An 18,303-nucleotide genomic window follows, 5' to 3' on the forward strand; every position below is an offset into this window, starting at 1 on the left:
TATACTAAATGGTTACAGTTTTTCAAAAACAATTAATGAGCCAATAAAACAGTACCTCTAACTCTCTTATCAGTGTTATACGTAATACGTTAGGCATGGAAGTCTTCGGACGATTGATAGTTACGAGTTACGGTACGGAGCCGTTGTGGTCGAGAACGAATTCAAACATCTTAATGGCTAATTAGTAGAGCGACGACAGATTTAAACGTATTTTCTCCCCTTAAAACATTTCTAGAAATTGGTTTTGATTGATCGCACGAATTACCACTATTAATTTGACTTATGAATATAATTCAAAAATACTGTCTAGACGTTGGGAGGAGTCTACACAATTAATTTAACGTGGTTTAAGTTTCGTTTTAAAAGAATGTAACAGGTTTACTAGAATCTCCTAGTCATTCAACTGGAAATCTTTTAGCATGTAACAAGATAGATAATCGTGCATTCTTTTCATTTAAAGGGTCTACACCAATTTTACTAGAGGATAAGCATTCGAATTTAGGTCTTCTTTATGGCTCTGGCCAAGGCCTCTACCCATTTGATGAGATAACTTGTCAAATGGCCTAAGAATGAGAATGTCAGAGAAGAATCATCTCAGAGAATTAAAGAAAGTTGCCAAGAATTGACATGATTATAATCAGTCTATAGTTCAAAACAAAAGTTGCATCATATAAAGACAGGGGATGGGACAACAAAGCCGGTTCCAGTCTCTATCTCAACAAGTTTTCCTGGAACAAAGGTAAACTATATGACTTTGTTTACAATAAAACTGTAAAATTACATATAGAGAACATTATTTTAAATTTTTTTGAAATTTATTGGAACGAACTATTTAAACTAAAGTTTGTTTTCTAAATGTTTCCACAAAAAGATTAGAATCCATTCCGAGTAAATTCTTTAAAGCTTCTTGATTCATTCCCACAATTTGGAAACCAGAAACACGATTAGAGAGCATTCAAGAAAATTGTTGATATCCAAAGAAGTACAAGGGTTCAAATATTTCTCTCTGGCTCATTAGAGTTGACTTGAGACAGAGTTGTAGTTTCTTTTTTGCCGGTATAAAGACAAAACAAACAAACTGGACTTCTCATACCTGAAGTTCGAGTATAAAGACAAAAAAAAAGATCTGGTTCTGTTACTTTAATCCATCACTTAGACCTGGTGGCATGCCTAAGCTCTGGGCAAGATCACTCATTCTTTCTTTCATAGCCTGTGAAATCCAAAAGGCTGTGTTAAGCAAAAGATGGAAGAAAATAAATAGCGATAGTTGTATCGTAAAAAAATATACGGTATGTGGTTTCTTTTTACCAGAACACTCTTTGCATGTGCGTCCTTGTATGCTTCTGTAACCAGTAGTGATAGTTTCTGCCAGAGGAAACAACATGAGAACATGAGAAGCTGAAGGAGTATAGCTTTTTTCATCCCCTTTGGTAAGAAGTAAACAAAAGAGAAAGTTTACTCACCTCGGAACCTAATTCCATAGCTGCATCAGTGATATCAGTGCGGATTGGTTGCTGGTTACCCGATAACGTAACCTGGATACAAATTCGAACTTCCGGGTGGTCAGTCACACACCACATAAAGAGATAGAATAAAAAAAAACGTAGCAGTCTGATTGAATAGAACTGTAAAACTATCCACGAAAGGAACAAACTATACAGCATAATCAGATCAGACTCATTGATTTGATTATAGACTAAACGTAGTGTGTAATAATGGTGTATTATTAGGACACAGATCAAAGGAGAGTGTAATAAAATAACCTTGACAAGCTCGCCTTCACAATAACCATCAAACTCGGCACTGAAAAATAAAAAGCAGCATGAGAACTTAGTAAAAAGTGTAAGGTTGGGTTAATAAAGAGGGAGGGAGGGAGGGGACATACACAGCTAACTCCTTCTGGACACGAACAGCCTCAACTTGGACAACCATTTGAGCTTTCTTCACAGTCTCATAAAGATTCTGCATATTACCAAGTATCCCTGCCTACCATCCAAACAGAATAAGAAACAAGAGCTCAGAATGAATTTGATAATTAATTGTACACAGAGCAAATGAATGGGTATACCTTTGATTGTCCCTCATCGTTATTGTCCTTCTTTCCACCTCCGAACAATCCATTAACACGAAGAGACCTGTTAGGGCTCTTCCGATTCAACCATACCACGTTGTTGTTCTGTCTACTACCTCCTCGTTGCGCCACGTTCCCTGAAAATTTAAAAACAATGGAACTCGAATTTTGCAACCCCCTCCATTTAATTGTGTAAATTGAGATGGAAATAAAACTTGCAACTACTCAAAAGATTCATGAGATTCAGAATATGATTTCGAGAGCTCATCAAACTCTAAAGTGATACACTTCAATTCACACACACACACACACACTCAAGCGCGACATATATATATATATAGAGAGAGAGAGAGATGCACATAGAGTTTAAGAGGCTAACCATTAGAGAAAGGAGAGAGGTAAGGCTTGAAGAAATCAGTTGTCGTCGCCGTCGAAGCCATTGCTCTTCCCAGAGAGATATTATCTCGAATTCGGTCGGAGATGATAGACAGAGAGAGTAAGGAGGAGATATTTCCATTAACGAATGATATAATGACACGTCATCATACGTAGGATCTTTTAAGAGAAATTGTCAAAAATCATTTTCATAGTACCACTTTTCATATTTACACTAACCACTTTTACCACTACTTTTAATGAAGGGTCTAGATTTAAAGGTTTAGGATTTAGGATATAGATTTGATGTTTTAGGGTTTAAGGTATATAATTTAGGGTTTAGAGTTTAAGATTTAGGGTTTAGAGATAAGAATTTAGGGTTTATAGTTTAGACTTTAGGGTTTAGGGTTTAGGATATTGAATTTAGGGTATATAGTTTAGGGTTTAGGGTTTAGAGTTTGAAGATTTTGGGTTTAGGGTTTAGAATTGGAAGTTTAGGAATTAGAACTTGGGATTAGAATTTTGAAAAACATATAAAAACAAAGATATAAGAATCTTTATCATTTTAATAAATAAAGTATTATTGAAAATGTGTCTTTAGTGGTGATAAAGATGAATAATGGTACCTTAAAAGTGGTATTTTTGAAAATTCCCCATCTTTTAATGAGCTTATTGGGCTTTGTTTGATGATTGGAATTAACATTGGCTTGGCACCCCTATAACGCAAATTTGATAGGATGACTGGATGAGAAAACCCGATTACCACAACGCTAATTTGATAAAGTTTTCATATAATTTTAAAAAGTTGTTTTTTTTTTGCTAACTATTTTCTTTTTTTAAAAGTTGTTGTGACTTAAATTAATACATTTTAGAATCTAACGTAAAACCATATGATTTGAATTTTGATATTTTAACGATATTAAAACACTTTCACCATAAAAGCCTTGAAGATACAGATTTGAAAGATAATAATATACCAGAAAACTCCATTAAAAAGGAAGTTGAACAATTTATTATGAAAGACCAAAAGTAAGCAAAAGAAAATACGAAATGGTGAGGAAGGAAAGGATTGTTGAGTTAAATTAACCGACTTTATGAAAAAAGTCGTGAGGATAATGTTTACTAGCTTTTTTTCTTTCATTAGAAAAAATGGAAAAACAAATCAATTTTGTATGAGACCAAAATGGTCTAGAAATATTATTGTTTTAAATGTCCTAGAACGTCAAACATTTTGAACGTACTCATTAGGCTCGTAACACAAGACCAAACTCTCTATCTAATGGAAGTCAACGACGATGGAGAAAAGCTGAAAATGGGATCCTTACTCAGCCCTGGTTGGGCTAACTTGACTAGGGAATGTCTCATCGACATCTTCTCGCGTCTAAGCGAAGACCAGAGATGGATCGGACCAATGCTGGTATGCAAGACCTGGATGAACGTATGTCATGACCCTTCATTCAACACGATCTTCGATCTCGAAACTCGATTTCAGTCATTCCCCGAGTCGATTAACTGAAGGAATCCCGAGTTTGAGGACAAGGTCGACTCCTTCCTCCGATCTGTTGTTGACCGGAGTGAAGGAGGTCTCACTGAGATTCGGGTCAGGCACTGTACAGATCGCTCTCTATCTTACGTAGCTGACAAGTACGTATCAGTCCTCTAGTTTACACTAATGTCAGATTGCTTTCCTTGGGAGACACGGAAACCAATCGCATGATTTTGATGGGACGAATGTAATCATGGCCTTAGGATTTTGGAGAATATTGATAGTTTAGTAAGAATTTTAATTAAATACAAAAATTAACAAAGGAAAATTCCATAAAAATACCCAACTAAATTTTGTTAAAATTTTTAATACCCAAATTTTTTTCACTATCCAGTTTAATACCCCAACTAATTACTTTGCTCATTTTAATACCCAAGCTTTTAAAAATGTGCACACTTTAATACCTAAACTTTATTTATTTTAATAAAAACTAGATTTTGATCCGCGCTTTGGAAGCGCGGAATATTTTACGATGGAAAATTTTACTAATAACTTAACAAATATTTTGATAACTTTTGAAAAGTGTGTATTTAAAATATTTTTGCATTTAAATCAGTGTTTTTAAATTCAATCCGATTGTGATTATACCGGTTAATCCGGAGATCTGACAATTCAATTTAGGTTTTTAAAATATTCATATTAAAAAAATTACTAAAACCCGAGACTAACCGATTGAACTGATAGATAACCGATATGTAATCTAATTTGATTTAAATTGTAATAGTTTCATAATTTGTAATCTTATAATCCAAATGTTAAAGTTTATTATTTTGAATTTATGAAATTATGACGTTTCTACAAAATTTTAAAGAGAAAATGATAGATATAAAATAACTAAGATTAATTATTGTATTGTTTGGAAACATTGATAGTAGTATAAAAAGTATATTGTTTGGAAATATTGATAGTAGTATAAAGAATTAAGTATATTGTTTGGAACCATGGATAGTAGTATAAAGAAATGAACATTAGTGATTTAATGTAGGTTTAACTATAAAGTATAAAGATGTATTTAATTTAAAAACTTACATAATAAATATTAGATCCAACAGAATGTTTCTGTTTTAATAAGATAGATACTAATAAGTTTCAAATAAAATTTTAAAAAATCTCTAAAATTTATAAAACAAACTCAAAAAATTCTTAAAAAAATTTGGTGTTTGAGAAACAAAAGTAACTAAACAGTGTAAAATATTAAATTTTATAATAAAATATCTAAGTTTTAAATATTGTATTTACTTTGTTTTCTGAAATAAAAAACGAAATTTTTTTTATCATTCAAAATCATTTAATTTTTAAAAAAATAAAATTTCCATGGTTTATCTACCTTCTTTCCTAAATCTTAAAATAAAATTAGAATTTTTAATAATTTTTTTCTTAGATTTTTGAGATATTTTAAGTTTTGTTTGAAACTTATTAGTATTTTTATTAAAATAAATAAAGTTTAGGTATTTAAAGTGGGAACAGTGTTAAAAGTTTGGGTATTAAAATGAGCAAAATAATTAGTTAAAGTATTAAACTGGGTAGTGAAAAAGTTTGGGTATTAAAAAGCTTAACAAAATTTAGTTCGGGTATTTTTATGAAATTTTCCCAATTAACAATTGGATCGTATGTTTATACATGGGATTTTCAATGTATAACTCATTATTTATTTTAACATAGAATAACTCTATTATGGGAAAAAACTCTATTATGGAAAACCAAAATTACTATTATATTTACATAATAATTTTTTTTACTTTATTATAAACACTACAAGAAAACATCGGTATTCTGAGGGACATTCCGAGGGAAAATGATTTCCTCAGAATTTTCTGACGAAAAACCGAGGAAATTCCAAGGAAACCTAGAAATGTGGTTTCCTCGGAATTTCCTCGGAATTTTCTGAGGAAATTCCGAGGAAAACACATTTCCTCTGAATATTCCGAGGGAATACCGAGGAAACCATTTCCGTCGGAAAAACCGACGGATATTTCTAAAATTCCGAGGACATTTTGTAGCCGTTAGAGAGCCGTTGGGATAGCTGTTGGACAATTTTAAAAATTCCGAGGAAATTTCGAGGAAGGGTAGTTTTTCCTCGGAATTTCCTCAGTATATCGGCTGGATTTCATCTATAAATACAGCCACCCCTCTTCCTCTTCATTCACTCCATTTCTTCTTCTTCTCTCCTACTATCACGAAATTGATATAAAAAAAAACATGTCTTCTTCAAATTATTTTCGTTCTTGGATCGATCGACCTCATTTGGATCCGGAGACGAGATTGGTTACGAAAGAATACCAACGAGGTATAACCGAATTCATGGGGTTAGTTCGCCGACAACCGGAAGCAGAAACATGTAAGTTAAGATGTCTTTGCTCTAATTGTAAAAATAGAAAAATTATTAAAAAGTGGGATGTTTGGACTCATCTATATTTGAGTGGGTTTACACGAAGTTACAAAATTTGGTACCATTATGGGGAAACTGGTTATGAACTTGGTAGTACTAGCGAACTTCAGCCGGCGGTTAGATTAGAAGAACCAATTAGAATAGATGTAGATTATGGTGTAGGTACTGAGCAGATGGTAAATAATCATTTTAGAGGGGAAAATTTACCCAATGTAGAAGCTAGGAGATTTTATGATATGTTGGATGCTGGAAAGCAACCATTGTACGAAGGTTGCAGAGATGTTCATTCAGCTTTATCATCTGCTACAAGACTGATGGGCATTAAAACAGATTATAACACCTGATAAAGACATAGAAAGGTTTGGACCTAAAGATGTCTAAGTCCTAATCTATATGATCAAATGCTTATGAACGAATAGATAAAACAATGCAAATATGCAAGATATCACTTCTCCTTCACAAAACATAAAAAAAGAAGCCATTGACTCGGAATCAGAGTAGCTTTTTTTTTTTTTTTTTTTTTGTTGAAATACCGAGGAAATTCCGAGGGACTTTAGGGTTTCCTCGAAATTTCCTCGGAATTTACCTTCTCGATTTAGGGATTTGATTATAAAGTATTGTTCCTCGGAATTTCCTCGGAATTTTCTAAGGAAATTCCGAGGAACATGTGGGTTCTCGGTTTAAAACCCCTAGTTCCTCGAAATTTCCTCAGAAAATTCCGAGGAAATTCCGAGGAAAACACTGATTTTCAGTATTTCCTCGGAATTTCCTCAGAATATTCTGAGGAAATTCCGAGGAACTTGGGGTTTTAAACCGAAACAACGTTTTGCGGATTGAATAACACGTATATAACCTTCATTAAGTTTCTTAACCATATTATGAAGTCAAACTTTGGTGTTTTACATAATAACAAACACTTTTACGATTGCTTGAACGAAAACCACACAACATAAGATAAACACTTATACACTTTAATAAACGTTAAAGGGAATACTTACAATTATTTTTGAAATTTTGTTATTTCCTGGTTATGATCATCTATACAAAGAATCCTCAATGGTATGCATTACATTTGTATAAGAAATGAAATACGGCAAAAAATTGGAATTTGAAACCCCAAACCCTGTTTCCTCTGAATTTCCTCAGAATATTCTGAGGAAATTTCGAGGAACATAACCAAGGTTCCTCGGAATTTCCTCAGAATATTCTGAAGATATTCCGAGGAACCCTTGTTCCTCGGAATTTTTTCATTTACCCGGGAATCCTAGCCGCCAAACATGTCGGGAAAATCAGATATATCTAAACCGAGGAAATTCCGACGACCCTTAAAAATATACTGAGGAAATTCCGACGGAAAATGTCCGTCGGACCCCTCATAAAATTAGGGTATCTCGATTCTTTCTTCTCCATTTCTCTCTTCCTCTCCTCTCTTCCTCTACGCGGCTCCTCCTCCTCCTCCATCGATTTCCGGCGAATCCCACCGTTTGTTTCCTCCAATTCTTTGCCAAATCATGTAAGCACCTATCCCTCTCTCTTTTCTTCAAAAAATTGAGTGATTATGGTTTTTGAGATTAGAATTTCGGATTTTAGGTTGTTAGATGGATAGTTTAGGATTGAATGGGTAGTTTAAGTTAGGATTGTTGTTTTGATTGTTGTTTTAGTTTTTTTTGGAATTATTTTTTGTTTTGGTTAAAATTCAAAACGTTTTTCTATTTTTAGAACGTTTTTTTGATTTTTAAAAGCGTTTTTCTATTTTTAAAAACGTTTTTCAAGTTTCCAGTAATAATAAAACGTTTTTTAAATTTTTTAAAAAATTTATAAACCTTTTTTCTCTATTTATAAACGATTTATAATTTTTTATACATATATATATATATATGATAAATCATGTATACTAAAAAATTATAAATTTTTAATAATTTTTATATATTAAAACTAATTTTGTAATTATTAAACAATTTTAATATATTAAAACTATTTTTGTAATTATTAAACTATTTTTATATATTTAAATTATTTTTTGTTTAAGCGTCTCAGCTTCAAACCGAGGATGACGATTCCACGGGTTCGACCTACTTGCCTCGGGTTCGAATCAACGAAATCGTTGAATCGGTAAGTTCTTTTTTTAATGTTCAATTTATTTTTTCTATTATTTAATTTTGGCACTTTTCTATTTCAGGCGGTTCCAAAGAAGAAGGGACGTTTGTTCGGTTTGTGTCGTCGTTCCCGGTCGGTTCCGTCTTCTGCTGCACCACCACCCTTTGTTGATCCAGAAGTACTTTTGGGTCAGATGAAGGACAAGGATGATCGCATATCTGCGTTGGAGTCCACAGTGGCGAGTCAACAGGCGGGCTGGGAGGCACAGAAGAAGCTCAACGAGCAAATGTTGGAGATGATGAGGAGGTTGCACCCGAACGAGGTGCTCCCGACCATGCCAGACCCGAACGTCCAAAACCCGTAGCTTTTTTTTTATAAACTCGAAATTTTTTTTTTATTTGTACGACTTTGAATTTTATATAATAATATGTTTCCAATTTAAATTTTATATTTTCAAATTAAAATTTCAAAAATTAATTTAAAATTTTTTTTTTTTAAATTAATTTTTTTGAAAATTCCGAGGAACACTTCCCTCGGAAAATTCCGAGGAAATTGTTCCTCGGAATTTTCCGAGGGAAGGATTCCTCGGAATATACCCTCGGTACAAATCGGAACTTCCGACGATTACTTCCCTCGGAATAGTCCTCGGTATATACCGACGGACGTATTCCTCGGTATATTCCGACGAACAGTGGTCCTCGGTATTTCCTCTGAATTTGTGTTCCTCGGAATTCCGTCAGAAATTTCCGAGGGAATTCCGAGAAAATATAAAATTCCGAGGAATTTTTTCCGAGGACGTATTTCCTCGGTATGTCGTCGGAATAGCGTTATTCCGACGACATACCGACGATTTTTTCCCTCGGTATATGCATGTTTTCTTGTAGTGAAAGTAGAAAATGAATATGGTTAGAGAAATTTTATTGCAAACTTTATTTTGGAGAATGGAATAATTAAGTTGTAGATGCTCTGAATCTTATAATTTTAGAGATCTAACAACCAATGTTTTACTTGTTTATACTCTTTTTTTTTGTCACTGTACTTGTCTATACTAAGAACCGGTATAATGTAATGTCCGTATTATAGAATCAAAAAAACTATTATTAATTATGTAGTAATTTTGCTTCATTTGCTTGGTTTCTTGCCATTTACGTTTCTTTTAAATGATGAATTTATTCCTAAATGAAGTGATCACTTCGTTCATGATTATATAATTATCATGGGGTTTTCATTTCTAGGTGCCCTGGACTAGAGGTACTTTGGATAAAGAGCTGCCCTAATGTCACAGATGCATCAATGGCAAAGATAGCCTCAAACTATCCAAACCTTAAGGAACTCGACATAAGCTACTCTTATGGAATATCTCACGAGTCTTTGGTTATGCTGGGGAGGAACTGCCATAACCTAAAGATTCTTAAACGAAATCTATACCCTCGGCTAGATCCCAACATGCCTACAAGCATCGCGCCAGTAGACTATCTTGCTAAATATCCTAAACACGCCGATGTGGAAGCTGAGGTGATTGGAAGACACATGCCTCAGCTCAAGCAACTGGAGTTTCGATACACTACATTGACTGCTAGAGGTCTTGCTTTGGTTTGTGAAGGGTGTTCGGGTCTTGAGTACATGGACTTATACGGGTGTATATCCTTGAAGAGCGAGGAGATAACTACGTGTACCTCGAGGTTGATGAGTTTGAGGGAGATTAAAAACCCGATTTTCTGGTTCCCAACGGTGATTCTACGCATGATAAGACCGGGTCATCCGAGATATGGATGATCTTCCAGCTTTGATGCTCTGCTTTCTCTATGTCATGTCCGCTTTAATCTTAAAACAGTTTGGAACTCTTCTACTCTGTGTCTGAATGTGTTTGTTTCTTGAAACTGTTCACTCTTTGTACCCAATAAGTTGTGTTTACTATGTAATGAATGATATTTGTAAAACGTTCTGTTTTGATACATATATATCTCCTTTTGCTATATATACATGTACATATGCAATATTGAAGGTGAGATTATTTATTTTTCAAGTTAGGAGCCCTGCTAAGGGTTTATGCATCAAGACCAGTTTGCGCATCAAGAAAGTATTTTATCAAAGATTTTACATGTCAGCATAAGAAAAGATGGATCATAATTGCGACTGCTACTTGAAGCAGATTTAGTCATGGAGGCCATGGCTCTTTCTTCTTTCCTTTAGGTCTGATAAGGGATCCCCCTCCATAAACACCTCTTGCCCTGCTCATTTGTGAAATGCTTCCATGAGCTCTCTTGCCATTGATGACTAGTCTCTCTGCAGCAACTAAAAGGTCAGTTAATAAATGTATGTATAGCTTTTGAAGCTGTTAACCAAATACTGAAAGCAACCTTTGTGAACCACCTCGGTTGTTTTGTCTGAACAGCACTGAAGCTCTTCAGAACAAGCAAAGGTAATGAAGAAGATGGTGGTGATTAGCACCAAATATCGATAGTATCTATTCATTGAAATTGTTTTGAGATGATCTGTAAGTTAATCACTGAGTACTAGAATATATAGGGATACACATCCACACAAAAGAAAAAAATATAGATCAAAACCTTAAGGTGGAAGATGACAACTCACAAACAGAAGAAAGATTGATAATTAAATTTGATGGATAAAAAGCAAAAGCAGTTATTGTCGGGTAAACTTTGATTCTCACAGTCCCACCTGACCTCGCTTCTTTCACTTTTCATACGTTCTCTTCGTGCATGATTGCATGATCATGATGCCATGGGTCCTACGAGCCTTATGAGATGATTGAAATGTATTATATGCCCGGTAATGAATGATGAGAGGAATATGTTCTTTGAGCAATGAACAATCTAATCTGTGTTTGGTATAAAGATCATTCATTCTTGTTTTCTTATTTTCTTCAGATTCAACATGTATATTACAAAAATTTAACTCTTAATATATTTTTTTTTTTACACTCTCTCTCTCTCAATATTTTATGCGTGGTTAAGTAATGATGCAGTAGTTGAAAGCCATCGATCATTCGAGCCAAATTAATCTGATAGTGCACAACACGTAACGATTAACCACTCTAAAACTCCTAGCTCATATGTTAAATTTTAATTTTAAAGTTCACAAAAAAAAAAAAAAAAATTAATTTTAAAATGTTGATTTAATTTACTTCTCGTGGCATTTAGACCATAATTATCGCAGGATGGTGGGGAGTTTCTTGGTGGGGGGGGAGGGGATCACAAGGGTGGGAACCAAGAAGAAAAAAGGAGAAGAAGTTGTTTGACGAGGAAATGTTTTTCGGGTTTGTTCGCGGCCCCACGACACGTGGCAGCCCGCAATTGGTACATCTTAATTTTTTTTTGTTTTAATTCGAAAAAAAAAAAAAAAAAAAAGAAACCCAAGTGGGTATTAGGGATAGAACAATACTTAGGTTCACTCTTGGGATGAACTTATGAATTCACCTCTTTCCTTATTTCAATCAAATTACCATAAATATTAATGTCACATAAATAAATAAATTATAAATTACAAAAAGTAAACTTTGAATAATAAACTTTAAATTCAAACCCTAAATCCAAATCTTAGATCTTAAATTTTAATCTAAACCCTAAACCCTAAACCCAAACCTATACCCTAAACCCAAACTATATACCCTAAATCCTAAACCCTAAACCTAAACTCTAAACCCTAAACCCAAACTATAAACCCTAAATCCTAAATCTTAAACCCAAATTGTAAACCATAAACCCGAACTCTATACCCTAAAATGTATTTGAAAATATATTTGATGATCATTAACCCAAAGGTATTTGAAAATTATGGGTTTATGATTTACCGTTGGGGTTTAAGGTTTAGGATTTAGGGTTTAGAGTTTGGGTTTAGGGTTTAGAGTTTAGGTTTAGGGTTTAGAGTTTAGGTTTAGGATTTATGGTTTGAGTTTAGGGTTTATGATTTATGGTATATAGTTTGGGTTTAGGGTATAAGTTTGGGTTTAGGGTATAGGTTTAGAGTTTTGTTTAAAATTTAAGATCTAAAATTTGGGTTTAGGGTTCGAATTTATAATTTATGATTTAAAGTTTACTTCTTTTGTAATTTATGATTTATTTATTTATGTGATATTAATATTTATGGTAATATGATTGCAATAAGGAAAGAGGTGAATTCATGAGTTCACCCTAGGGGTCAACCTAAATATTGTTCTCAGGGATAAACAAGCTCTTAGTATCTATACTTGATTAGGTGTTTACCAACACGTCGGAGGAAAAAACGCATATATACCACCAACACAATGAGAACAAAAACAACACTATGATCAAACTAATCTATATCACAAAACTGAAAGGCGAAAAGTAATAATTTGAAGATGAAAAACATCAACAAGACTGAGCTCATGCACGACCGGGGAACAAGACACTATCGAGAAAGAGTCAAGTAGTACCCCATGAACCACCGGAACCACCACTACTAGAGTCAGTAGAGACTCTTACCATGACCGCAGCCACGACATCGGACTTTCCTCATAACAACTTTAACAGGGCCACGTGGAACTGAAACGTAATGCATCGAAAGAGAATTGGTCGAGTAGTAGCCAACGAACCACCACCACAAGGGACAGGAAGGCGAATACTACGACCCTGACAGCCTACTTTGCTCATGAAAATTGAATACCAAAGAGTGAGAGAGAGTCACGATTATCCGATGGATTGGAGTCGCCTTGGTGTGCAAAAGCCTTGGTCTCTAAGAGGTCAGTGTTTGGGCTTTGTTTTCTTTATTTTCAGGTGAAAATGGCAAAAGGCTGATCAGAGAGTAACAAAAAAGGAACATAATCAGTGAACAATAAAAAGCCAATGAAGTGCTCATTTATGTATTTGATCCAAACAAAATGAGATATTTGTGTTAGTTTAACAAATGAAGTATGGTGCAAAGAATTATTACGTAATGAGATTATGGCTTTAAGAAGAGAGTGACTTGTTATTTAAACCGTGTACATTTATTATACAGTATGTCTTATTTTAAATTTTCTGTCATAAAATCATATCATGTAATAATAATTCCTTAAATTGCCTAAATGACGTCGTTTAACACTAGCACTCGGCAGTCTCCAGTTGGTCAACGAGAAAAGGAAGGAAAAAGGAAACACGCTCTGCAACCCCAAAACGATACCGTGTCAAAACAAAGTAGCAATCCGACGTCGTTCACGTCACTGGTCAGTTCTAGAAGTTCCTATAAATTACTCGCTACGCAAGCCTACTTGCGAGTGTCACTCTCTTCTCCTTCCTTAGCCGTCGTCTCTCTCCTTCTCCGGTAGCTAGCTTTCTTCCATAGTCGTTTCTCTGTTTTCGTTTAAGCTTCCTCTGTTTTCTTCATGGATACGGCTTCTTGTGACTTTGCCTCTCCAGTCTAACACTAGTGAACAAAAGCTGAACTTTTTATCTACGTTTAGGGTTTCATTTTTTTTTGTCTTAGATCTCAACTTTTTCCTTCGGTTTAGTGTTTATTTGCCATCATGGTACTCTGGTTAACTCTAAAGTTCCTTGCTTTCCGATTTTTTTCTCGGGAAAGTAGCGACCTTTATGCAAACTCAGAGCTTCAAACCACGCCTCCGCATTTCTAGTTAGGTGTTGTCTTTGCTTTATTATATCGCCTCTGTGAATTTCTAACCTGATTACGAAACAAGAAAGCTGAATCTTTGAACTACGTTTTAGGGTTTTAGTTTTTAGTTTCTTAGATCCGAAGTTTCCTTTCGGTTTAGTGATTATTTGCTGTCAAGCTTACTCTGTCTTAGTCTAAAGCTTCTATTTTGATGATTTTCTCTCATAAAGTAACGATCTTTTGATGATTCTTCTCTCTTACAGCAAACAGTCTTTTATACTCTGCAAATAAGGCTTGAATCCATGTAGCCCCGCTTGCTAGTTAGGCTTTGTTTTTGTCTTGTGATGTCTCTCTCTGATGTCGCTCTACTTACTCTGCAGGGATTAAGTCATTGCAGAAGATGTCTCGCCATTGTCACCCAGACTGCCAACGATCAATTGCTTCCAAAGAAGAGCATGGTAAACTTCAAATAACTAACCGTCATTTTTAGTTTAGCCTGATAGTTACTATAGATGCATTGGGAACTCATATATGGTTTTTTTTTTAATTGTCTTGTAGATTCAGCTGAGAGAGCTGCTACGGTGGCGGCTAACCTGATCAGCGTTACGAGGAATGTACTCAAGCTGGACCGTGAGATGACCGAATACTCTGCTCAGTTCTTGGTGGACAACGCTCTCCTCGAGGAGAAGCCAGGGCAGAGTCCACACAGCTTCTCGTTGACCATGGAGGACTGTCTGGAGTATCTGGTGAAAATGGCTTCTCCCAAGACCGAGGCCGAGCTGGAAGAGATGGAGAAAGACCAGCAGCGACGCGCCAAGATCACTGTCAAGGACTGCCTCGAATGCGCTTTCAAGGAAGGGGTGCCGAGGAGTGAGCACTGGGCGCATCTGGGATGCGTCTCCCCTGTTCCTGCGTTTGCTTCGTTCATTCCTCGCGTGCCTATGAAAGGGAAAGTGATCGAGACTCAGAATCTTGGTTACGCCATGGAGTTAATGAAGCATCATCCGATAGCAGCGAAACTTCTTGTCTTCAGTCCTGAGATTGAACGTGTTGGAAATGTACACTACTTCTCTCTCTCTTATCTCTCTTTAATTAGTTGATGATAAATAAAGTTTGATTTGTAAGTTTTGTTGCTTAATTGTGTGGGCAGGGAGTTTACGTTGGCCCATCAAGTGCTGGTGGTGGTGGATCACGTTACGTGGGACTCAGAGACGTGATCCTATGTAGAGCGGAGAAGTTCGGAGGAGATGATGTGATGAATGTGCAGATCTGCTACAAGAGGAGGACTTTCTTCATCAAAGTCTCTCTCACCCGCATGGTTACCACACTAGCGGATGATGGAGATGAGTCTCAGAGCATTGAGCCGATGGGTCTTCTTGTGGACTTCGTTGTCCCTCTCATTTCCAAGTGAAAATAAGTACCTAGAGAAACACAATATGGTATGTAATAAATGAAGTAATCATGAAAGAAAAAAACCTTATGCTAGTTGTTGTGTGACTTTTGTTTGTAGTCTGATGTTTAAAATCATGCTCTAGGAGACTCTTTATCTACCAGTTAAGAAGTTGTGATTTTATATCAGTTTGTTAGACCGTTTGCTAGTAATGATTCCGATCAACATCCCTCTTTGCATGCTGCTTTCTTATTAAAATATTTTAACAACTCGGAGATACTATATAACATGCAAGGGTTTACGTTTAGTATGTCATAATGTCCATGTGACAATTTGCACAATAATTTTGTATGATATTTTTTGGGATACACTTTCTCATTAAACTAATCAAAAGCAAGTTTGTAGGCACAAAGAGGTTCAAAAACAAAAAGGGCACCAAAAGGAACATAAGAAAAATACTAGACTTAATTAATGAAATTCTTGCTTAATGAACAAAAAGGGCACCAAAAACAGGAAACAATTTGAAGAACAAATGAGATTTGTAATTTTTATTTTAAATTACTAGACTTAATTAATGAAATTCTTGCTTCAAAATGGGGGACTTGTTATTTAAACGGTGTACATTTATACAATGCATTGTTTCATCACGAAATTATGGATATTAATATTTTTTTTTTGTCACAAAATCATACATGTATTAATGATTCCTTAAATTGCCTAGGTGATGTTGTTTAACATTAGCACTTGTCAATCTCCATTTGATCAATGAAAAGGAAGGAAAAAGGAGAAAACGCTCGGCAGTCCTAAAACGACAAAGTAGCAATCCGACGTCGTTGTGTCACTAGTCTGAAGAGAAATAGAGAGCAGAGGGTTTCTTCTAGAACTTTATATAAATTGCTCTCTACGCAAGCTACTTGTGTGTGTGTGTGTCAACTCTCCAGCCGTCGTCTCTCTCCGTCTCAGGTAGCTCTCTCTCCCTCTTCCATAGTTTGTTTCTCTCCTAGTTTCCGTTTAGCTTGCTTTGGTTTCTCCATGGATTCTGAACTTTGCCGTTCCCCGTACGAGTAGTGAACAACGATGAAACCCTTTAGCTACATTTTAGGGTTTTGTGTTTTTGTGTCTTAGATCTGAACTTTTTCTTTCGGTTTAGTGTTCCTTTGCTATCAGCTTAGTTAGTTGAAGTATAAAGCTTCTCGATTGATGACTTTTTTTTCTCTAAAAGTAACAATCTTTATGCTCGAAACCATGTTTCCACTTCGCTAGCTAGGGCTTGTTTCTTTGTGAAAATGTCTTCTTGTGCATGAATCTGATGTTAAAGCAACAGCCTTTATGCTCTTAACGAACTTCTAAACCATGTCTCCGCTAGCTAGTTAGTCTTTGGTGACACTTGTGATGTCTCTCTCTGATGTCGCTTTACATATGTTTCTTTGTGCTAAGGAACATTAGTGTCTGAGCAAGTTTCTTATTTTGTTGCAGAAAATGTCTCGCAACTGCCATCCAGATTGCCAAAGAGCAGCCGCTGCCAAAGAAGAAGATGGTAAATTTGATTTTGGTTTTGCCTGATTGTTACTATAGATGATTGCATTGGGAACTGATTTATGGTTTTGTTTTTTCTCTGTCTTGTAGATTCTGCTGAAAGAGCCGCTACGGTAGCAGCTAACCTTATCAGCACTGCGCGTCTGATCCTCAAGCTGGACCGTGAGTTTACAGAGTACTCAGCTCAGTTCCTGGTGGACAACGCTCTCGTCGAGAAGGAGCCAGCGCAGGGTCCACACCCCTCCACGCTTAAGATCGAGGACTGCATTGAGTATCTGGTGAACATGGCTTCTCCCAAGACAGAGGCCGAGCTGGAAGAGATGGAGAAAGAAAGACAGCGGCGCGCCAGGATAACTGTCAAGGACTGCCTCGAGTGCGCCTTCAAGGAAGGGATACCGAGATACGAACACTGGGGGCACTTGGGATGTGTTTCCAAGGTTCCCCCGTTTGCTGCTCTGATGCCTCGCGTTCCCGTGAAAGGAGAAGTGGTCGAGGCTAAGGAGCTGAAAGACGCGTTTAAGTTGTTGCAGGATGGACCGGTGGGAGCAAAGCTGCATGTCTTCGCTCCTGAGATCGATCTTGTCGGAGAAAATGTACAGTCCTCTCTCTCCCTCTTTGATTAGTTATATTGTATTGGTAAAAGCTTTCATCTAATCTTGTTGTTATTGTGTGGCAGGGAGTTTACGATGCCCCGTCAGTTGGTGGAACAAGCTACGTTGGGCTTAGGGACGTGATCCTTGTAGCAGTAGACAAGATCAATGGAGAAGCAGTTGGGACTGTGAAGATTCGCTACAAGAAGAAGACTCGGTACATCAATGTGTCTTTGCGCCGTATGTTCACCACACTAGCGCACAAAGGCGACGAGTCTCAGACCATTGCGCCGACGGGTCTTCTCGTTGACTTCATCATCCCTCGCTTGTCCAAGTGAATAACCAAGATCTTCGATGATCTTGTGGTAAGTATCTAAGTAAACCAGATCTTAGGATCTTTGGTTAGTATCTAGAGAGAACAATATGGTATGTAATAAGTGAAGTATTGTGAAAACCTTATGCTGTTTGTTTGACTTTTGTTTATCGTTTGATGTTTGTCTGTTTCTAGGAGACTCTTATCTATCTATCAGTAAAGAAGTTATGATGACTACTTTATAAGATGTTTAGTATCAGTTTGTTTAACCGTTATGCTAAGAAACATTATCCCTCGTTGCATGGTACCAACCTTTAAAAACTATATAACATGCAGGAGTACTGTTAGGTGGTCCATGTGATTATAGTATTAGTAAGACCTGTATATAATATTCTTGAGCTACACTTTCTCATTAAATAAGAACA

At 35.9% G+C, this 18,303-nt stretch overlaps 3 protein-coding genes, 1 long non-coding RNA gene and 1 pseudogene across 4 annotated transcripts; 3 read left to right on the plus strand and 2 right to left on the minus strand.

Moving 5' to 3' along the window:
* Positions 1-949: 949 nt before the first annotated feature.
* Positions 950-2,606, minus strand: LOC108833918 (nucleoid-associated protein At4g30620, chloroplastic). Its single transcript, XM_018607309.2, has 7 exons — positions 2,451-2,606; positions 2,069-2,208; positions 1,886-1,986; positions 1,764-1,803; positions 1,464-1,535; positions 1,309-1,365; positions 950-1,210 (listed from the first exon to the last, which is right to left on the minus strand). The coding sequence occupies exons 1-7, from the start codon at positions 2,509-2,511 to the stop codon at positions 1,136-1,138; spliced, it is 546 nt and encodes a 181-aa protein (XP_018462811.1). The 5' UTR covers positions 2,512-2,606; the 3' UTR covers positions 950-1,135.
* Positions 2,607-3,725: 1,119 nt separating this feature from the next.
* Positions 3,726-10,294, plus strand: LOC108821706 (putative F-box/LRR-repeat protein 19; annotated as a pseudogene).
* A 115-nt stretch (positions 10,295-10,409) lies between these two features.
* LOC108821297 (uncharacterized) lies at positions 10,410-11,049 on the minus strand. Its single transcript, XR_001944525.2, has 2 exons — positions 10,839-11,049; positions 10,410-10,764 (listed from the first exon to the last, which is right to left on the minus strand). It is a non-coding gene; the product is annotated as an uncharacterized LOC108821297 (long non-coding RNA).
* Positions 11,050-13,656: 2,607 nt separating this feature from the next.
* Positions 13,657-15,668, plus strand: LOC108820620 (protein HEAT-INDUCED TAS1 TARGET 4). Its single transcript, XM_018593599.2, has 4 exons — positions 13,657-13,761; positions 14,430-14,507; positions 14,608-15,107; positions 15,200-15,668. The coding sequence occupies exons 2-4, from the start codon at positions 14,450-14,452 to the stop codon at positions 15,458-15,460; spliced, it is 819 nt and encodes a 272-aa protein (XP_018449101.1). The 5' UTR covers positions 13,657-13,761; positions 14,430-14,449; the 3' UTR covers positions 15,461-15,668.
* Positions 15,669-16,272: 604 nt separating this feature from the next.
* LOC108820764 (protein HEAT-INDUCED TAS1 TARGET 4-like) lies at positions 16,273-18,125 on the plus strand. The gene is made up of 4 exons (XM_018593771.2): positions 16,273-16,402; positions 16,916-16,976; positions 17,066-17,568; positions 17,652-18,125. Exons 2-4 carry the CDS (start codon positions 16,919-16,921, stop codon positions 17,901-17,903), a joined length of 813 nt encoding a protein of 270 aa, XP_018449273.2. The 5' UTR covers positions 16,273-16,402; positions 16,916-16,918; the 3' UTR covers positions 17,904-18,125.
* Positions 18,126-18,303: the final 178 nt, after the last annotated feature.

The sequence above is a fragment of the Raphanus sativus genome, chromosome 8, assembly GCF_000801105.2.
Source record: "Raphanus sativus cultivar WK10039 chromosome 8, ASM80110v3, whole genome shotgun sequence".
Taxonomy (NCBI): domain Eukaryota; kingdom Viridiplantae; phylum Streptophyta; class Magnoliopsida; order Brassicales; family Brassicaceae; genus Raphanus; species Raphanus sativus.

Bases quoted from the DNA above. Each gene is read 5' to 3' on its own strand.
- LOC108820620 (XM_018593599.2), top strand. From the start codon at position 14,450: ATGTCTCGCCATTGTCACCCAGACTGCCAACGATCAATTGCTTCCAAA. The intron at 14,508-14,607 runs GTAAACTTCAAA...ATTGTCTTGTAG, and splicing joins TGCTTCCAAAGAAGAGCATG to ATTCAGCTGAGAGAGCTGCT. The intron at 15,108-15,199 runs GTACACTACTTC...TTGTGTGGGCAG, and splicing joins AGATTGAACGTGTTGGAAAT to GGAGTTTACGTTGGCCCATC.
- LOC108820764 (XM_018593771.2), top strand. From the start codon at position 16,919: ATGTCTCGCAACTGCCATCCAGATTGCCAAAGAGCAGCCGCTGCCAAA. The intron at 16,977-17,065 runs GTAAATTTGATT...TCTGTCTTGTAG, and splicing joins CGCTGCCAAAGAAGAAGATG to ATTCTGCTGAAAGAGCCGCT. The intron at 17,569-17,651 runs GTACAGTCCTCT...ATTGTGTGGCAG, and splicing joins TCGATCTTGTCGGAGAAAAT to GGAGTTTACGATGCCCCGTC.
- LOC108833918 (XM_018607309.2), bottom strand. From the start codon at position 2,511: ATGGCTTCGACGGCGACGACAACTGATTTCTTCAAGCCTTACCTCTCT. The intron at 1,804-1,885 runs GTATGTCCCCTC...TTTATTTTTCAG, and splicing joins GTCCAGAAGGAGTTAGCTGT to TGCCGAGTTTGATGGTTATT. The intron at 1,211-1,308 runs GTAAAAAGAAAC...TGGATTTCACAG, and splicing joins CACATGCAAAGAGTGTTCTG to GCTATGAAAGAAAGAATGAG.